The sequence below is a fragment of the Blennius ocellaris genome (assembly GCF_963422515.1).
Source record: "Blennius ocellaris genome assembly, chromosome: 1".
Taxonomy (NCBI): domain Eukaryota; kingdom Metazoa; phylum Chordata; class Actinopteri; order Blenniiformes; family Blenniidae; genus Blennius; species Blennius ocellaris.
The window spans coordinates 22,884,858-22,906,231 of NC_137650.1; the positions used below are offsets into that span (position 1 = coordinate 22,884,858).

Below are 21,374 nucleotides of genomic sequence, written 5' to 3' on the forward strand. Positions count from 1 at the left end.
CATACATGTAAATTAAGCTTGTTATGAATGTAGTTACATGCACTGAATGCTTTTTCTCCCTTCTCCTTTAATTCTTCTTTTTCATGTCTTCTCTGATGGGGACATTCATCCCTTTGGCACTATTTTTTTGTGAAAGTATGTTTTATTTCTGCAGTAATTTCACTTAATTTATGCCTGATATCAAAGTGATGTGCCTTTCTGACTTGGCGAGATAAAAGCCCCGAACTATTGAGTTCTGTATGAGCTTTGTTTGTAAGTCTGCTTGTGTGATGGTGGTGTTTTCACTCTGATGGAAGTGGCACTGACTGATTTGAATTAGTGTGCCACTTCATTTAATATTAACATCTCATTTGTAAACATTCACCCATGGATCTCCACAGCAGTGTGGGGTTTTTTTTTTTGTCTCAAATATGACAAAGATATATATACAGATTGTTTCTTTAGTGTGGCTGAACTTCCATTGAATTCACATTTTTGGAGATTATAAACAAATTCTTAACGGGGGAGAAAAAAAAAGCAAATCTTAAAGGTAAAGGCAGCTAATTGATGTAATCTTTTTTGAAATATATAAGTGTCGTTCAAACATCCGCCTCCTTCCCACATACTACTGGTGAAATGTGAGTGCGAGTCACTCGACGAGGTGAAGGAACAGGTTGTTCAGCAGCGAAGGGTTCGATGTCTTTGCTCTTCTCTAAATCGGAATTCTGACCATTTTGTCGGCTGCAGAAACCTTAATACCTCACAACGTTTTCCGTTAACTTGTAATGGCACTTAATGGACAATTTGTGTTTCGTCACAATTTGCAATCGGGTCGTATCTGCACGAGAAAGACGAACGGCAGTTTTTACATCTCATTACTTTACCACCGCGGCAGCCCAGCGATGCTGTGTTGAGATCCTCAATCAGGCTGTATAATTATTTACACTATGCTTCACTATCTTCTAACTTCTGTGACCAAAATCAGAGAGAGCTTTGGAAATATTTTTGAGCTATATGTGTATATGGATAAAATTATTTCAGTTTAACTTTTTTTTTTTCTGTTGGTGACAAATGCTATATTGGCTTTTTTTTCTGTACATATTGAGGGCTTTTACAGTTTTGTCTTATACTATCTTTCATCCTTTTTTTAGATACCATTTTCTAAAATTTCCAATTATTCACAATGTATATTGTCTAAATAGATCTCGTCAGCATTGGCCGATAAAGACTTCCTGTATCATCACTCTCTCATTGTAAAAGATTAATCCTCTGCTGCCTGTACATTGTATATAGTTGTAAAACAAATGCTGATCAGAATAAATAAAACACCCACAAGAAGACTTAAAAAGATTAGCTAGAAAGTATAATTGTATGCATATATGTACAAAAAAAGAAAAAAAAAAACTCGACTTAAAAGGATGCAATTGAGCTGCATTTGATTTGTCATGCGTTCATTCATGATGGGATGCGTCATTGTTACTTCTTTTACAAAGATAGTCTTGGAGTGTGTCGGCGACTTGGCGGGGCTCCCTTTGGATGCTGCTGGGAGGGTTGAGTCTTTCTGATCCATGTACTGTACTACTGAGAAACCGAAGCACAGTGGCAGAAGCAGCACCTCGCTTCGTTTGCTTCCCCGCCCCGCTCACGACCTCATGTCTCCACCTCCTCTGAAGAGCAGCAAGCCCTCGTGGTTGAGTGGTTTACGTTGTATGTTCTTTGTAAGCCACACGGCACCTTTCTTATAGCGCCACATCCCAGCCAGGAAAAGGAATGACAGAAAAAAAAATGTTTTAACTTCTGGCACTTTCCTCTCAGCAGCTCGACTGTTAAATTCTTTTTCATTCATTCATTCGCTTTATTTGAGTTAACTGGCAAAAAGGGATGTGTACGTTTAGGTCTGATTGATATATCTCTGGATCTAAATGTTGCAGTCCTTTACGTTTGGCGCCCTTTCTTTTCTGCTCCTCTCACTCATGTTCTTTGTGCGTGCATGGCACTATTTTCATCTTTCGTAGTCTCTAAAATGAAACACAATATTGTAAAACATCTCTTTTTTTATAAACCCATCACCATACAGCGATAAATCATTATAGATTGAAGCTTTTTTTTTTTTCTTTGTAGGACATTTGTATATTAACTTTTTTTTTTTTGATTGCAATCTGCTTTAATTCTGAGCCGCCTCTACTACAAACTAAAAACCACCAGGGGGAGCTGTGCAAAATGGGAGGCGGATGGGAAAGGAAAGGATGTTTCATACATCTATTCCTGAATATTTTAGTTTGTGTGGTTTGTATTGTCTTATTCAGCCCGTATGTACCCTTGTTAATCCCCCAAGACGATTTTATTTTAATCTCCAGTGAGTCATGCTGTTTGAAATATACAAACACAAATGATCCCATCGCGAGTGCTTTGGACACTAACTTTAAAAGGAAGAAAAACAAATACTCCCCATCAGAGAGGTGTGTGTGTGTGTTTGTACGTGTGTGTCTGTGTGTGTGAGAGCGAAAGAAGATGATCGCACTTGAGAGGGCGTGATGGTGTGCAACATGTCTTTTATCTATATATGACATGACTTTTGGCTGCAATTTCAAATCAGCTTCTGAGCTGCATGTGACAACCAGTGTAAATAATACCATTTCTACTCTTGACCTGAGACTCTTTTTGAAATGCAAGAACAGTTCAAATGAAAATCTGTCACATCGCCTTCATGGGTCAGTACTAATATGTACATTTAGAAGCTGTTTAGATAGTGCCCACAGTACTGTTCAAGAGGGTGATGAAGGTGCACATCGGTCATTGAATTTAATTGGATAATTGATTTGTTGTTTTGTTTTTTGTTCTGTTTTTTTGTTTTGTTTTGTTTGGGGGGGGGGGGGGGATTCAGTGTATAAAGGGCTTGGAAGAGCATCTGAATTACTGTCATGTTCACGTTCCCTGTTGAATCAGAATAAACGATGCATCCACTGTAATTTGAAGACGAAACCTGTAACCCTCCCAAAACCTGCCCTGGGTGAAAACTAAATGGTGTCTGATTGGTTGTGGGCGGGAGAAGGCATGAGGTTTTCCAGTCATTATTGACACGGTGAACTGTATCCCAGTTCCTTGGCTTCAAGGTGAGTGTGAATGTCAGACTGAAAATATGAAGTGATGATTAAAGATGAGAAGTTGTAAACTATTAAATGGGATATTTTCAATTTATGCTGTGTATTCTTGTCTTTGGGTTGGAGAAAATGGATCAAGCGAATAAAAAGTCAAACAAAAATCTAGCTGAACTACGGAAGTTTTTCTTTCTTGGCTTTAATATAGTGGTGACCTGCTAATAACTAATAAAGGCTTTTCAAGCTTCCTTGGGAAAATCTATAAGTGCAGAATGAAATGAAATCACTGATATTAAAACCATTTCTCTGGCTTCAAGTTCTGAAAAGGGAAATCAACTGCCCTCCTCACCAAACCGATGGAAACACTGGTCCCAGGATTGATTTTGTTGACATTACTATTAGAAATCCCTTTATTTCCACATTTATATTCACTTGATACCCATCCTTTATTCGACTGATTGCTTTGGAGTGTATCCATCTCAATGATTGAATATACTAATACATTGTTTTTAAAATACAGCAAATGGGGAAATGGAAGTGTTAAATTTAATAACACAAATGTGTCCGTTGCTCAACTTGCGTTATCGATCTTCATGTGGAGACATGCACTATATATAAAAGACTGGGACCCCCAGTGAGATGCAGGACAAAATTAACACGAAGAGAATATAACCCCCCCCCCCCCCCCCCCCCTTTGGCCTAACCAAGTTGTGAACCAGAGTGATTTTAAGAATGACAGAGTGAATTAAAAGATGTAAAGTGTACATGATGTAAAAAATTATTGATGCCTCAAAATTGAAAGTACCCCCAAAAATGACTAACACTATCTAATTGAATGGTTGAATGGCTTCCAACTAAGACAGCTTATCTTAAGTTAATGTGTTTCGATACCAAAGAAGAATTGAAACATAAATGTGTCTAAATCTGTGTTAATGTGTTACTTCTTTGAGATAATCCATCCACCTCACAGGTGCCAATATCAAGATGCTGATTAGATAGCAGGGTTATTGCACAGGTGTGACTTATGTTGAGAACAATAAAAAGGACACTGTAAGATGTGCAGTTTTACTGTATGGGGGGCGGGGGGGGGGGTGAGACAGTCAGTATCTGGTGTGACCACCATTTGCCTCACACAGTGCTTCACCCTCGCATTGATGCCATGCACGAACTCAGCTTCCGGAACTTGTGGGCAGATCCTTGTAACATGGGGCCGCGCATTCGTGGGTGAACGGAACAACAATGGGCCTTAAGAGCTCGTTAACAGTATCTCTGCATTCAACATCAATAAAATGCACCTGTGTTTGTCGCCCGTAACATTACGCCTGCCCGTACCACAACGCCACCTCCACCACTGGCGGCTTGATTCACATTGTTGACATCAGCAAATTGCTCAACTCCACGACACGCTGTGTTGTACGGTGAAATCCGGGATCCATCCGTGCAAAGTGATTGTTGCAGCAACTGTCTGGACGGCTGGTCTCAGACGGTCCTGGGCTGCTGAGGTTACATGTGGTCTGCGGTTTTGAGACCAGGTAGATGTCCAGTACTACCAAACTCTCTGAAACGCCTTTGGTAGAGAAAGGCACGTCGGGTTGACGGACAACAACTCCAGTGGACATTCCTGCAGTCAGCACGGTAATTGCATGCTCCCTCAAAACTTGTGACATCTGTGGCATAGTTCTGTTGTAAAACTGCACATTTTGTGGCCAGCCTCAGACACACTTGTGCAATTCTCCTGCTGTCTAATCATATAGACATATCAGCATCTTGATATGCCACTTGTGTGGTGGATGGATCATCTGGGCAAAGGAGAAGTGCTCACTGTAACACAACACAGGTTGAGGCACCATTTGTGAACAACGATTGAGAGGAACCGGCCTTTTATTTACTTATTTATTTATATAAGTCAAACCTTTGAGTTCCACTCGTGGAACATGACACCAAATATAGGAGTGTTGCATGTCTATGTTTGTTCAATGTAGTATAAGAACATTTAGTTTGAAAATAACCTTGACTAATTTCTGCTAGAAAATGATTAATCAGGTCTACAGAAAAGGGGTTTTAGTGTCAAGAAGTTTACTGTAAATTTTGCAGTCTGGACAATCATTAGATAACAAGGTTAATACACATGGTTCAGTAACGGCTGCTTTCTTGATTTGATTTGCCGTTCCCCAAAATTTTATCCGCTTTTCATTGACCTTACAGACTTTTTGTTTTGTTTGAACATATACATGTTTATATGACTTTGAGCAGTATGTACAAATACAATTTAGACAAATCAAATGACCAAATATGCAGCTGACTCAATTCTGACTGTGGGCAAATAAATCGTCAACAGAAATATCGTGTTTGGGGTAGCGGTGGCCGAGAGGTTAGAGAAACAGACATATGAACAGAAGTTTAAATCCCACAGCTGACAGGTCACCAATGTGGGTTTCTGAGCAACAGACACTCGACCCCCATCAGTGCCCCGGAGTGCCGCAATGTGGCATTTTGTCACGTGAATTTCTTGCTGTGAAGTAAGAGGGCTGACTACTGTTCCTCCATGCATTTTGTATTAGGATTATTCCATCCATCCATCCATCCATCCATCCATCCATCCATCCATCCATCCATCCATCCACCCACCCATCCATCCAACCATCCATCCAAGATGGATGGATTAATGCATCTTCAACCTCACAAAGGCTCCTCAGGTAATATTTTCCACAGTGCTGCCTGATGATGATGATGATGATCATGATGATGATGATGATGATGATCATGATGAATGTTATTAAGGATTTATGGATTACTGTCATTGTTAAAGGCTGTTGTGATCCATAAGCAATAGGAAAAAATAACTGTTCTCATGCTGCAAAGAGACCTTTGAATTGAGTTCTAATGAGTCTTTAGTCTGTTGATATACCCATACACATAATTTGTCATTTCAGTGACTCTCCATTAAACTTACTCTTATTCAGTAATAAAATGCATGTTTTAATAAAACAGTTGCAGTCCCCGACATCTTTTCTTCTCAAAAATGTAAAAGAAAGAATGGTGCTTGGAAAAGTCCTAATCGGTCCTCAGATGTCCCCCGTTGCTGTGCGGTGTCCCTCAGGGCAGGCTGCTGGAGCCACTGGTTTAAGTTGAACTAACTAACTAACTAACTAACTAACTAACTAACTAACACGGATGACACGCCCCTCAGTGTCGAGCTGTATCAAGTGCACGAACTGCCTTCGAATCCACGTTAAAGCGAAGCCTCTCCAATCGGGAAGGACCACCGGCTGTTGAATAATAAAGAGCGAGCCCGGCCCGCCCAGTTGATGTTTATTGATCAGCTCCCCGGCAGGCCCCTCTGACAGCAGTCAGAATCAGTCGGGATATGGCGTCGCTGCTCCGGCACGGGATGAATTTTCTCCTCTCCGCGGGAATCCGCGAGCGGCGCACCGGGACGGAGCTGTGTTTCTGCCGCTGCTGAGACGGATCATACATGGCGATGGAGGTCGAGGAGAACAACACGGCTAACGTTGAAGCGGGCGTCGGGAAGCGAGGGGATGTCGGAGATAACGGGGCTTGCATAGACAGGCAGCCGGACACGGTGGTCCACCAGGCGGGGCTGAATCCGACTGCAGGTCGCGGCAGCCGCAGTGGTCCGGGAGCTCACGCTGCAACCGGGATCCGAGTGCTAAAGGCAGGTCATACCGAGGGGGGGGGGGGGGGATCCGGGGGGATCCGGCCCCGGGATTCATCATCGCGGGGTGGGCGATCCGAGGGCTGCACATGACAACCAACTCGCTAAATGTCAAGGTTTTCTCCTGCGTTGCAGTGGCCGATTGAAACAGGGCAAAGTGCAGGGATTGAAACGCATCAAGGCGATGTTGCGTAACAGCGGAGACGTCCGGAGACGCTCTCTTAATTGATGCCTAATCTGTAGATGATTGTCATCCAGAGAGGAATGTGCCAGAGCCAGTTTAACACACACACACACACACACACACACACACACACACACACACACACACACACACACACACACACACACACACACACACACACACACACACACACACACACACACACACACACACACACACACACGCACAAAATACTTAGAGCTTTTATTATTTGAGGGCCCACTGCTTTTTTCCCAGTCTTCTCTGACATTTCACTGGCAGACACATGATTGGCAATGGCTTATAATGACAAGTACAAATCCCCAGCCACCTCACACTTACGCAGATAACCACATACTTTCTCTGTGCATGTTTTTAACTCATTTCCTTTCAGGAGAATACCTACAAAATACACACGTAAATAGGCCATCTTTTTAGCTGTGTAGGTAAAACATTGCTTGTGTTTATTACACTGATATTTCTGCTCTCAGGTTTCATGGTTGAAAAACATACTTGAGTCCTGCTAGATAGTTAACAGGAGTTTATTTGTGGCTTGTTACAGCTTGATGATGCATATATGAAAATCATAAGGAAGAATATGTACTTGGATGCATGCATGGATTAATTTCACACTTGCTTCAATTACAAATAAATGGATGTTGTGGTTTTTTTTAATTGGAGCTTGGCAGCTCTGTATTCTTCTTTCTGTGAAGCCATGCTTTGTGTTCACACATTGACACATTTACCTGCTCATTGCATCTGTAGTCAGCTGGGGTGACCACTGAGTGACTCCACAGCAGCCAGCAGCAGTTTAGTGCTTCATTGAGACACACCTCGACTTGAGCTATGGGGGGGGGGGGGGGGGGGAACACAGGCAGTGTCTTCTGCTAGAGCCATACAGGGTACTTTTCAACAGGTGCGGGGGTTTTATCGGATCACTCTATCACCCGCATCCTTTTAACTTTGATGGCAATGTGACCTGTTGAAGTGGTTTAAGTGAACGCGTCTCTTTATGTGTGGGGGCAGACATCTAAGAAACAAGGGAATTCAAGTAAAATTACACATGGATGTATATGAACAACTGTGATGAATAGAATTTAATATGCTTTAATTATTTCAAGCACAGTATGGGATACAATGCATTAATAATTAACCATTTAACTCATCAATCCAGTAGCCTTACTGTCACAAGCAATTGAAGATTTAATAGTTTCTTATTACTTGTCTTTTCTTTTTTTACATACTTATTGGCTATTAGTACTCTTGAGTAAATTTGTTACAACACTACCAGCAAGTGGTTTTTGGATGTCACAGACACAAAGAGATAAGATGACAAACATTACCAATATAACCACAATGTCACCAAAAACTGGACCTTCTCCAGACAATTGCAGTGCCATAAAACCAGTAAAGCAGAATCATGTGCAGAAACCTTTACTCGTTGCTTTTCTAACTCTCACGCATTGTAGAATTTTCAAACAGACATGACATCATTACGGTGTGGTTCTTGTTGGAAATGGTGTCCAAGTGAGTTACCATCAAGTGAGGCGAAGAAATGTTGCTGATTTAAAGGCAGTGCTGTTGGTTCAGAGGTCGCCTGACAGGGCACACAGATGTGTTTACAGATAAAAGCAATTGCGTCTGCCACATAATGAACAACTACATATGTGCTAATAACTAAACATTGATTTTATTGCAACAACATACTCCATTACTACAACTGCCACTGGACTGATTTCCAGCCATGTCACCTTATGTTGCTTTTGTAACAAAACATGTGTAATGGAAATACTAGACCTTGGTGATAATTACACTGTTCACTAGGTTTAATATGTGGCATTGGCAATTTGAAAACTAGTTCTAATACCACTTATTGAGAGAGAGTTAATTACTGACATTATCTAATAGTTTTCTCACCTCACAGATGTTGTACTGAAATAAACCCACAGCATGTCTGGGATTGTTTACTGTACATTTTGCCCAAAGCTCTGGAGATGCCTCTCGGCTGTTCTGCTGATGTTTATCTGAGTGCAATCTGTGTGTTAACAAGACCCCTTTCTGTGTCAGCAGCGCAACATAAAGCGCAACGGCAGCCGAGGCTGTGTGGCAAGAAAGACCAGATTTGGATCACGAGAACGGGACTGGCTGAAGGGGGATACCCAACGAGGCTGCGTGTGTCTGTATGGGGGAACGGCTGACCCCCAGCCACCTGCCTCTGGCCCACAGGCCTCCTCCACCCCTCAGACTGACCTGCAGCTCGTGCTCTGCTCCACCAGTACCACAGTGGAGGAGCTGTGTGCTCAGAGGGATGGACAGGGGCTCTACGTCCAGCTGCATGGAGACCTCGTCAGGTGAGTGCACCCTATTGTGAATTCTCAAGAGTAAAATTGTACCTTGTAACAGGACATCTACCTCTGACCAACGGCAGATATGTCCTCAGTGAGTGGTACCTGGGCCTCACTCAATGTTAAAGAGTGGCGTTGGGGGAAGTGCACGTACGTCAAGGATCCAACAGCTGCAATTTTGCAGCAGTGTCTTCAATAGATCTATTCAATAAGTCATTGCTGTGCAATTTTAATCTTTTGAAAGCTCTCAGCAAATTGTATAATCTCGTTTTAAAAACAAAAAGTCAGAATGAATTGGAACATACAAAGATGCTTTGTATCGTCGCTGCTTGAATATGACACGAGTGAAATATGAGATATGATGCAGCTTTTTTGGGCTGCATTAAAAAAAAAAGAGGCACATCACTTCTGTCAGACAAAGAAAACTGAAGCAGGAATGAATATAATGGTTTACTATAGCATCTGATAGAAGCAAAGCAGCTGCATCATAGTTCCAAGAAAATAACCCAATTTATTTATCAGTTTTACAATGGAAAAAAAAAATCTGCACATCTAAATATACAATTTAAATTAAATGTGCCAGAGTTTTTGCAAAAGACAAAGCTGAGAAGGTAATCTTCTCCCCCCCATCGTTTTATACTCTCGCCTAGTATACCGGTGGTATAATGAGGCTTTCCTCATCCCTTTAAAACTCATTGGCACACTGAAATAACAAATCACCATTTCATTTTCCATAAGAAAATCTGAAGGCAATCTACATATCTGTTACCAAGATAGTCTTTCTCCTTGCTGAGGGAAACCAGCACGGAGCTGTCAGAAAAGGTTATTAGAAAAAAACATCATATAATTTGAACATCATATGAGGTTAAAGTTAAAGAATGTGATTTTTCCCTTTCAAAACAAAAAAAAAAAGGTAATAAACGGAAACTAGTCATCCCATTGGTGTGTGTGGTGCTGTAGGTATGAGTACTGAAGATAGAACGCTAACCAGGTAACTTTGGCCGGTCCGATCTTGTAAATCCAGTGTCTTTCCTGTCCTCAGTCCAATAATGAAAATAGCAGATTGGATAATAAACACAACAGAACTTAAAGCTGTTTATAATTGTGAACACAAAACAAATAAATAGATGAAACCCAGTAATTTAGAACTGCTCCGAATGACTTCTGCCTCCTAATGCACAAAAGTGACACTGAACAGATTTTACATACTGCAACTTTAACGGTATGAAACAAAACTGCTTCTTCACTGAAGCTGTAGGCATTGCAGGGTAATCCAGACGGGCAATAAATGAAAGGCTTTTGGTGATCCGATGCTTCTGCTGTTAAGTTCAGTTGATATTCCAGCAGCACAGCTTTTAAAATGAAGTCTGCCAGGAAGGCCAGGTGGATTTAGATTCAATAATAAATGTCTTCAACCCTCAAAAATGGGCTGGTGGCATTTGAGGAAGGATTTTGGTTTAAACAATGAGAAAGCACACACAGTTAATAAATGACTCTGCTTTCTAAGAATGCACGAAATCAAAGTCTCGTCAAGTTTAACTTTTGTACTAATTTTGTAAACTGCTCCTCGTTTTCTTCTGTGTATAAAAGGCCTATGACTACGATTGATAAAAGGTACAGGTATTGTGTAAATGAGCTTTTGAGCATATAAAGCTGTTGAAGACAGTGAGCTGTGTGCACTGATGGCAATTTCGGAAGCACATGATAGAAGGGATTGAGGCTTATTTTTTGGTGATTTTCTTTTTTTAGCAGGTAGTAATGTGCCGCTTACAGGAAGATGAGGTCTCGGCTCTTTCTTGCTTGTGTTCTCTCGTCAGACAAACTGCCTTTTAAGATAAATTTACTGAGGCAGAGCAGTCGATGAAGGACATCCATCCTTCCATTCATTCTTCTGTGAATCACTTATTTCACTCAGTGCCAGCAGGGTGAGCAAGGCAGTCTGCCGCTTTTTGTTGTTTTTTTTTTCCCTTTCTCCAAAGCAACGGGCTCTTCCTCAGAGGGTAGGTTCATAAATTCTCCCAGGGCAGACTGGATATGTAATCCCTCGAACATGTTTTGGGTATGCCCAGAGTATCCACCCAGTTTGTCATACACAGATCACTTCCACAGGGAGGCTCGCAGACATCTCCACCGGCTCCTCCCAGGAGAGTTGTCGGCTTCATTCTGTGGGGCCTCGCAAATCTCTGCGCTCTTCTCTCAGAAATGTAAATACCGGTCACTTTATTAGCTGAGTCACATACATCTTGAAAGAAAATTTAAAAAACTGAAGCAGGGAGCACAACGTTGATGAGGTTAAGGATGATTGAATGACTGATTGGACAAAGTAAGCTATATGAACAGAGCATGCATGGAATGTTATTGAATCAATTATCTTTACTTTAAATCTGAACATATAATGTCACCTTTGATTGTGCTTTTCATTGTACAGTCACTATTTGTAAAAAAAAAAAAAAAAAAAAGAAGCTGAAAATATTAATAATTTAAAAAGAAAAACAAACAGAATAGAACATTAAAAGCTAAAAAAAATTTTTTTTTTTTTAAAAAAACAACACCCCCCCAGCATAGTAATGAAAAAAGATTCTGCCCACAGAAAAATTATTATTTAAGAAAATATACAAAAATACTATTTCAAGTGGAAAATATCATCAGAGCATTAAGAGGGAGAAGCTGTTTGCGTAAAGATTCACTCACAGTACCTCGTATGTGTACGATTATTATTAGCAATTGTTGGAATATCTTGAGTGTGTTTTAGATCTCGGAGTGACAACCAATATCCCATACTTTTCTCTCTGGACTAGTCAGTGCTTCCGCAGTAAATCATGAGCCCATTTCTGTAGTTTGCACAACTTATTTCCTTACTTAAGGATGGATGAAAACACTTGAGTGCCACTTTGACAGAGATTCAGCTTCGCACTTCATTGTCAACGTTGAAGGATTTGGGAATAAATGAGGCATAGCTTTGTGAATGGTCAACAGGGACTGTCAGTCATGCTATTGCTGCCTTCTGGAAGTTGCCTAAATCCTGCTTTGAGATGTAGAAGCCACAGCTGTCCAAAGTCAGCTCACAGCATCCTGCAAATCATAACAGCTGAGGGAATGAAAGGCAGACTTTGGATAGAAAATGTGTAGGGACATTTGTCTTCACGCTACGTGTGTCGTCTGCCTCATTTACAGGAAATATTACTCTATTAATTAAGTTTCCTTTAAAGCTCACTGTTTACTTATGCTTATATATTTGTGAAAAGCCTGTATGGACGGGCATGTTTATCTGTCCAGCTGCTGATTGGAAAATAAATAAACTTGACTACTGGTGAGACCCAGAGTGAATGAGCTGCAAAATGCATCCAAATGGATAGCTCAGACTCTCACTCAAGGCACGTATCAGAAGAGATTAGATGACTTTTGACTGTTTTCCAGCTGATCAGATAGAAAGTGTGATTTATTTTTTTCTATGGAGCTTTCAAGACTTTCTTCATACAACCGAGCAGTAAATGTCAGACGCACCAGATTTCAGCGGAGACAGTCATTGTGTAAGATGTCAGCAATCACTGTCTTTAAAGGGATCAGTGGCGGACTGAGACGATTTTGCCAGATGAACTCAAATCCATGATTAGACAAAACCAGACTCATTTATATATATTTCATCAGAGTTTTTGGAATGAGGGAGTGTAAATATGGACTTGTACATTTGCCTGATAAAGTGGAGCTTCACCATGAGAATAAAACTAGGAGTGGATGCTATTAAAATCCATTTAACTCCTCTTTCAGCTGCCAAAAACCCTTTAAGGTAGCAATAACATCTTTGGACTTTGCACAATGATGTGCTTCGGTTTTTGTGTGTTTTGTTTAATCAGAGTTCAGAAATGAAAACATTCCCTTGAGTGTTGCACCAAATCTTCCGTGTGGCTCGATTCTCCATCGAATGTCGGTGATAATTTTACTAATAAGTAAACAAAGGCGTGACAATTTTAAAATTGGTTCTGTCTTCCTTAATCTTGGTTGGATGTATAATCTCACACTAAATATTGAATATCTATGTCAGACTTCGTGTTCAACTGTTGGGATCCATAAGCGATGAAAGCATCATTGGAGACGTGCCAGTTAAGTTCTTTCACTCTGAATGTACGTGTTCAACTTGAAGTTTGTCTCCGTAGTTCATTTTGATTATATCATCACATTCAGTTTGAAAAAAATGTGTCTTAATGAAAGTTATTATTGTTTTTAGACCCCAATTATTCCTGTATTCACCTTGTGTTCTGTTAGCAAATACTGCCTGCAGAAGAAATAACCAACATGCTCATATTAGACATTGACTGGTCTGAGAACAATCTTCCTGGTTCGTAAAGAGATTAGTATGTTTTTTGTTTAGTGATCAATAGAGGTCTTATACTTAAGATGATTTAACTTTAATTCAGTCATGGAGTCCATGAGTCAAACACTGTCAAAAAAAGGGGCGATGTTCAACCATCAAAAACCAAAGTTTGAACCAAACGATAGATGAGGTCAACCAATCACACTCTGATAAAGGAAGGCCTTTTTGTTTCTTTTTGAATCCAGCTGGCCAGATAATTTTTAATTCATTTTAAAATTGGCAGACGTTGGTTCTATGTCCAGCACTCTCACGCGGCCTCTCCTTGTCTTTTGGTCCCACAGGAGGCTTGACCCCTCGGAGCGTCCACTCCAGATGGTGTATGACTACCTGGCATCGATGGGCTATGCAGACCCTGTGCGAGTTCAGCAAGAAGCTGCCAATTCAGACCTCAGCTGTCTGATCCGTTTCTATAGTGGTGAGTACTGAACTACAAGGGCCAGTTTTCATTGTCTGCCACTGCTCCGTGTCATCAGCGTCTCTCTCTTTAAAACCAAATCTGAATGTAAACATGGGTTTTACATCCTTTGGAGAGGATTTCCCGCTTGACGGAGTAAAATAAGTAATTCGAGTCGGTTCTCTGCATGTGAAGTGCTTCTAATGTTCTCTCCATTACTCAATGTAAACCATAAACTCATACAGTACATATCACAGCCACACAATAGATGACTGGCCATACCCTTGACCCAAGCTGTAAGCGTACTTCATTGACTTTGGGATGAGACTGTCCCAGTGTCAGTGTGATAAACATGGCACCAGAATGGATGTGGCTCCAGAGAATACAAACTTTTGTACTTGATTTAGAGCTGCTTACATATACACAACGACATCTCAGGGTCTCTCCGTCTGAGTGCATTCTTCGGCCTAACGACACTCATACAGTAGCAACAATCAAAGGTTTCTGTTTTTTTTCTAAGGGAAAATGGTGAATGATGTCCTGTAATGCCTTTCCACTTCATAAAGCAGCTGATGTTCCTGCTGAGTCAGTGGAACTCCTCATGTTTGTGGTTCGAGCAGCTCATGCAGAGTCGTGCCAGAGAATGAGGAGGATTGAATAAACCACTGCATCTAAAGGCTTCTCATGCACTTCCTTCCACCGTAAATAGACAGCACTCCATATACTCCGATGTGGTGCTGTCACACTGACTAAAAGAACATTTGTATTGAAATTCTGGAGTCACAGAGACTTTAAAAACCGTTTCAATGGAGACTTAGCCCATGTAATTAAAGTCAGGGATAACAAATAATGAAACTAAAGTAATAAAAGACAAAAATGGTTTCGCTTCATCAAAAAAACGACTTCACTTGTCCTCATAATGCTGTGACACATCACACCCAATATCTAAAGCTTGACATCAACTTAGCTCATCAGCTAAGCTGCTTCTGGTCTCGCTGAGGTGGAGCTCTGGCAGCCATTTGGAGATTTCTTTTTAAATGCATGCTAGTAGATGTAACATATATATAACAGTGGACGTGTCATGTAATTTTACATGTAGCGGTCCAAAACCGTTCTAACCAATGTTTCTATTACCACCAGAAGCAATTCTGTGTTTTTCTCCACTGAAAATGCATGTGACAAAATGAGCTGGACAAAATGGAAATATATATATATTTTTTTCATAATTCTGAGAATTGAAATTGTATAATTTCAAAACACAGTACAAAATACATGGAAATACAAAATGCAGTATTGCCATGTTAAAATGTCATCCCATTTTGCTTTATTATTGTGTCTGCAATGAGAGCGTGCTTAAATTAATAGACAACAAACCTCAACCTTCTCAGAGCTAAATGTGACTTATACACAGACTTTATATTTTGCTGGTCTATTTAAGTGGTGCTTGTTTATTTAGCTGGCAGACTGCAAGCTCTCTGTATCGTCAGTCTTATTCTTAGTCCTCATGTGTCCAGTGGCCCTCTGTTGTTTCTCTCTTGCCAACATGAGAACTTGTCAGATCTTGGCTTCTTTCAGCAGTCAGGCCACCAGAGTCTAGCCAGGCTCCTCAGAAACTTCCTGCCTTCTTTTGTCAGCTCATGGGAAAACAGGACCAGGGACCAGGCATGACTGGTATTCAGGCGCAGTTGGTGCAAAGCTACGTCGAACAGGGCAACTTTATTTGATGCCCACAGAATTGATAAAGAAGTAACTGCTGGTTTTTAGGCTGTTTACTTTTCTCAGTGTGTTCAACTTGTTTTACCTGCAAATAATACTTGCATGTTTTGGAGCGATTCTCCATCCTCTTCCAAAGCTCCTCTATGACTTGTCAATCAATTTTGATTCAGAATTGATTCGTGAGAGCCCAATCTCATGCTGCAAGTTTTATTAAACAGGCTTTCCAGAGTTCTCCAGTCACGCAGCTTCAGCAGTGGACCTCTTTTATTTGACTGGCTCTCGGTAACCTTGGTTTTTTTTTATTCTCTCCCACACTACTGCTGTAGGTGGGCTGTGTGTGAATTGTTGAAACATACAACAGCAGCTTTGTTCTCGGGTCCTTCTCCCAGGTGTTAGCCGGCCTAACAGCTGTTGCCAGGGGGAATGATCTGACCAAGCAGATGAGGGAAACTGTAGTCCATCAGTAAAAACTACAGCTGCTGCAGAACCACCAGATGCGTTACACCGGCTCAGCATTAAATAGGCTGTGAGCCTCAACATCGGTGGACAGTACTGTTCCTAACCTGGAAGTATTTGTAATCTAAATCTTCCAGTGCATTAAAGGGCCATACTGTGGTTGTATGTTTTGGTTTTGTTTATTTTCACATTTCAATATTCAGACAAAGGGTAGCCTGGCTTTTCCATCATAATATTTAGGGTGACTTGGACTAATCCACTGACCACATTGTTCAAGGTTTTCACTGAGATTTCTTTTTGTAAGATAAATGCTCCTCCCAAGAACTGGTGATAGCGACTCGTAAAAGTTTTTTGTTTTTTTTAACTTGGTCCTGTCTTGATTCTTGCAGAATATTGGTTACATCTCCATGATTCTCCAAATTACTCATGAATCCATCTGAGGAGTAAATCTGCCCCTTTTTGTGCCTCACAGGCATGCAATCAATGAAAGAAGAGGGTTTACTGTATTTACTTACTTAATTTCAAATACACATTTGAAATTAAGTAAGTAAATATTTCATCTGTTGACTTGCAGATTTCTCAGTTCTATGCATGCTTTTAACTCACTCGTATCATGTGAGTTTTATTTTCCTACGACACTGCTTTACAGCGCAGTCCACTGAAGTGTTTCAAAGTTCAGTGCAGCAAGTAATTTATTAAACTTCACCACAGTTTAATTTACTCAGGAAACTTATCTATCTCCCCTCCCCCACCCGACCCTCACCCCCATCTCTCACACGCACACACACACACACGCGCGCACACACACACACACACACACACACACACACACACACACACACACACACACACACACACACACACACACCCCTGTGCTTCGCTGCACAGATGAAATTAAAACAAACATGGGCGAGGGAGTAAACATTTCAAAATACTGACTTAATAAAAAAGCTCCCAGTGAAAACAATTGTGGAGACCTGAGGGGGAGCGGCTCTTTGAGCTGGTCCGTGCAGCTGCAGTCCAGATGAGGCCTGCTGGACGCTCCGGAGATCATCCCTTGGGCTGCGTTCCACCTCTGAGTGGGTGATCTCTTACATCTTTGAGCTCAGAGACCTGAAGCTGCTTGTGTGTACCTCATATAAGGCCCACTGTGAGGGTCACAACAGAGGAAAATGACTCATCTCAGAGCATTGTGGGCTCACGTAATGAGGTATTGATTTGACGGGTGCTGATTTGCAAAAGGAAATTGAACCGAAATGAAGACTGTAGATGTCTTCAGCTGTGACGATGTGGACGGTGAAACACCGGCTGAAGCTCTTTGTCTCAGTGGTTTCTCATTAAGTCAAAGTAATCATCTCCTGGGGGAATGGAAAAACACAAGAGCAAGCCCAAACACAAGCAGAAGGTTGTGTCTTCATTTAATTGTTTGAAAGAGGACAGAGATGGTTTACATGGAGAAAAACAAGAGCAAAAGTCTGAGATTTAGATCCGAGTTCCCACAGAATTGCCCCGAGGAGCAGCGGTCTGCTGAGAGCAGCCGCTCAGTGATTTCCTCATAATATGCCGTTTCTGTGATGGAGTTCTGCCTTCACCCGAGGATTTCCTCTCTCCCTCTTCAGCCCTTCAGACCGCCTCTCATCCTACAATCATGGCGAGTTTTCAGGGCAGTCGGATTACTACTGCTGTACCATATCTACCATTTTATTGCTCTCTCATAGTGTCAAGTCAATCGAAGAGGAACATTCAGCTTTGTGTGCTTCATTCATGTTCAGCACACCGCACTATTGCTTCATTTGATATGAAAGTGTTATTTTGAATAGAGGTAAACACAGACCTCTGAGGGGAGGCATCTGGGTGGTGGGTTGAATTTGAATTTGCTGCCAAAAAGAGCTTGCTGTTCGGAGTCAAATCAGACTGTGTTTCCGCCTCCACTGACCCCCTACTGCATGCTAATGCAATCTATGCAATCTTGAGCAAGACAAAAAAAGCTCTGGGATACAGGGAGTATTGTATTCAGCTGAGTGCTCAGCAGTTGCATTGAAATCAGCCAACACATGAATAGAAACTGATGGGAAAAAAATATGACCACAAAAAAAAGGTTAGAATTGTGACAAAGTCCCTGGATCATGAAATGACCGGTTGAGGCTCTTACATTTTATGTAATGATGACCCACTTTAAATATCACATTTTGTGTTGTTCACTTAGTCTAAAGATGTTTGTAGGTGAGTCAATATTATGCTTGACGTCACTTTTCTGCTATCTCTTCATCATCTGTTCATCAATACTTAATAAAGTATGATTATTAGACTCATGGTAAAAGTGATTCATTTGCTGACGTATATTCTGTATGATGTTTACTTGTTCAGCTGTTATAACTTATATGCTCCGGCTGTTCTAATAGGACTCCAACTATTTCCAGTTGTTTGAATTATTAATTAAGCGGGTTATTTTCTAAATTAATCACCCATTCATCGTCTACACAACTCCGAGTCACACTGGGCCCACAAATAGAGAAGGCAGGATAATGCTGGATGATTCTGGACATGTCACCTCTTCATCACACGGTGAACACAGAGAGACACACAGACACACACTCGGGGACAATTTAGATTTTACAATCACCAGTTCAGCTCAAATGCTCAAATGCTGTTGTGTGTGACATATTCTCAAAAAGTTCTGTCCTCCAGAGGTAATGAAGATGAAAAAAAAAAAAATCCTCATTTACTGTAGCATCCTGGTCAAGACAATTGGGAGGCACCATGTACAAAGCTGCAATGTACGTGTGGGTGCCAACATGGTTCAATTACTGACGAAAGACATGGCGTTGTGTGCAGGGTTCACCAGTTTGTGCTCGTAAGCCTGCCATCAATACTAGACAGTGTCAGATATTTGGGGCAAACGTAGCTGCTGCTGCACCCTGTGTCCTGTCTGTTTGGTTTACATTGACTGTGTTTTCTTGGAAAATGAAAGACCACAACAGTAAATGCTAACATAAAATGCTAGTAAGTGCTACTAGATGCTCACAAGACTCAATTCAAGTTCCCATTGTAACATTACTCTCCAGGTTGTCCTCGATCTCTGAACCACTCCATATTCTGCTCCTTCTCTTTATTTTGGGATTTCTCTCCAAACACATAAATGCCACAACACTGAGGCTCCGTTCGTGCGTATGTTTCGGACGCATTTTTGTTCCAACTCCATGTTAATACTACATGCTTTTATGAAATACGCCAAAAAAGAGCTTGTATTTTGTTGTTTTATTTAGATTTTCTTTACAGAAGCAGCATTATTTAATATTGCATGCCACTGATATTCCAAGAAAGATACAGTGGTGAGCACTTTTGTACTATGGTTTCTTCCCTCTGTCTAAAAACACGCATTTGAGGCTCAGTGTTGAATTTAAATTGCTGCTCAGTGCAAGTGACTGATCTTCCTGTGATAGTCTAGTGACCTACTCAGGCTCTCCCCTGTCTTCATCTGTCAGTTACCCTGCATCCCTGAGTTAGATAAAGTAGTAGAGAAGATGGATGGATGGAGGGACACACAAAAACATCTGACATTGCATCACCTCGTCCCCTGAAGAAAGAAGCACAAGGGAAATTGCCTCAGGGTTTCACAGGTTAAACATTCACATTATTGTGATTATACCTGAATTCCTCTGAAGTTTATTCATCATCTCTTCACGTCTTATACTTCACCTTTGATATCCTTCTCCCTTCTCACTGCCACCTCGCTTGTCCTCTGTCGTGATATGAGCACAGAATTTGACCTGTTGCACATTTACAGCTCATCCTCTTTTTTTGCCATTTCCTTCCATTTTTTTTCACAAAGACCCATCCTATTTCTAGGATGCAGAGGTCCAGAGAGGTGATTCCCCTGGGGCTCAGGTGACATGTCAGCATCCCGAGTCCACTTCTCGAGCCTCTAGGCCTCCACTGCCCCGAACAGATGAAGAGATGAAAAGTACACCTGTTACTTGTCAAACTCCTCTTGGGGATTGGAAGCCTCTCCCATGTTTGACACCAGTTGATTACAGTTTATTGGAGATGCAGCGTGTCGTCAGCAGCGCTGCACCTCTCGAAAACTTTGCTGCACAGCTTGTCTCCGAGAACCCCCTGGAACTGCTGCCACTGGTCAACACCATTTATTATTTATAGTATTGGATTGATTTTGGACTGGGAGAGGTTGCTGTAGATGATATGAAGAATTACCAACACAGATTGGACTTTGATTTTTTTTTTTTTTTTTTGAACAACCTGTTTCCCTCGTAACGATTAGTCCAACAGACCTTGGGGGAAACCCTATGTATTTGTTTTAGAAGTTGGCTTTTTGTGGCTGAAAGTCGTTTGATGTTGTGTAAATAAGACAATGACATTAAGATGGATGGTTGCACTGAAATACAAATGCAAGCCATAGTATTGAAATGTGTATATTCACCGTGCATGAGCACGTTATATATGCATTTGATACATGTATTTCTCACTATTATAGAAAACGGGTGACACGATTAGGTCAAATACCTTTATATTCTCTGTGGCACCAAAGGGTGCCAAGTGAAGGCTACTTTTCACACAAACACATAAATTGCTGATACTATTGGGTCATGTGTTGGCATTCATTTAATGACGCTTGCAATGTAACTAGATGGATTTGGTAAAGCAAACGGGCAAGACTGTGTCTGTTTTCTGGTGCTGTGCTTTTTATTTTTCTTTGCCAGCTTTCAGCCTTGTTGAGCTCTGCAGTGTGTGAGTGCTTTGCTTCATTATAATTTGACGCAGTTAGAAACAAGATGAAGTGAAGAACAATAGATACTTGATAATTACCAATGGATTTGGGGGTTTTTTTGTAACTGCAAAAGTGTAAAAAATCTGCTGTCCAGATGTTTTCTTCTTTTATACCACTCCAGTCCTCCCAGCATTGACCCAGAGAGGTTTTGTGTCATGAAGAGAGGGTGAAGTCCAATGACCAGGAGCAGCTAATGATCTGCCATGCAGCCAATTTATTATCTGATTTGACTTGTTCATTAACAGTTTCCCTGATGACGAAAGACATGAAGAGGCTTTCAGTTCATTTGGATGCCCTTGTGAAGTGGAAAGGGCTGTGGAAAGAAGGATCGAGTCAGATGGAAAGAGGGA

General features: G+C 41.1%; 1 protein-coding gene across 1 annotated transcript in view; it reads left to right on the plus strand.

The window, feature by feature from the left end:
- Positions 1-6,552: 6,552 nt before the first annotated feature.
- phlpp2 (PH domain and leucine rich repeat protein phosphatase 2) overlaps positions 6,553-21,374 on the plus strand; it is a gene marked incomplete at both ends in the record, with an annotated part of 31,349 nt that continues 16,527 nt past the window's right edge. The window contains 3 exons of the mRNA XM_080499676.1: positions 6,553-6,753; positions 9,023-9,306; positions 13,954-14,087. Of these exons, the coding sequence (XP_080355802.1) occupies positions 6,553-6,753; positions 9,023-9,306; positions 13,954-14,087 (619 nt within the window). The remainder of the gene's footprint in view (positions 6,754-9,022; positions 9,307-13,953; positions 14,088-21,374) is intronic.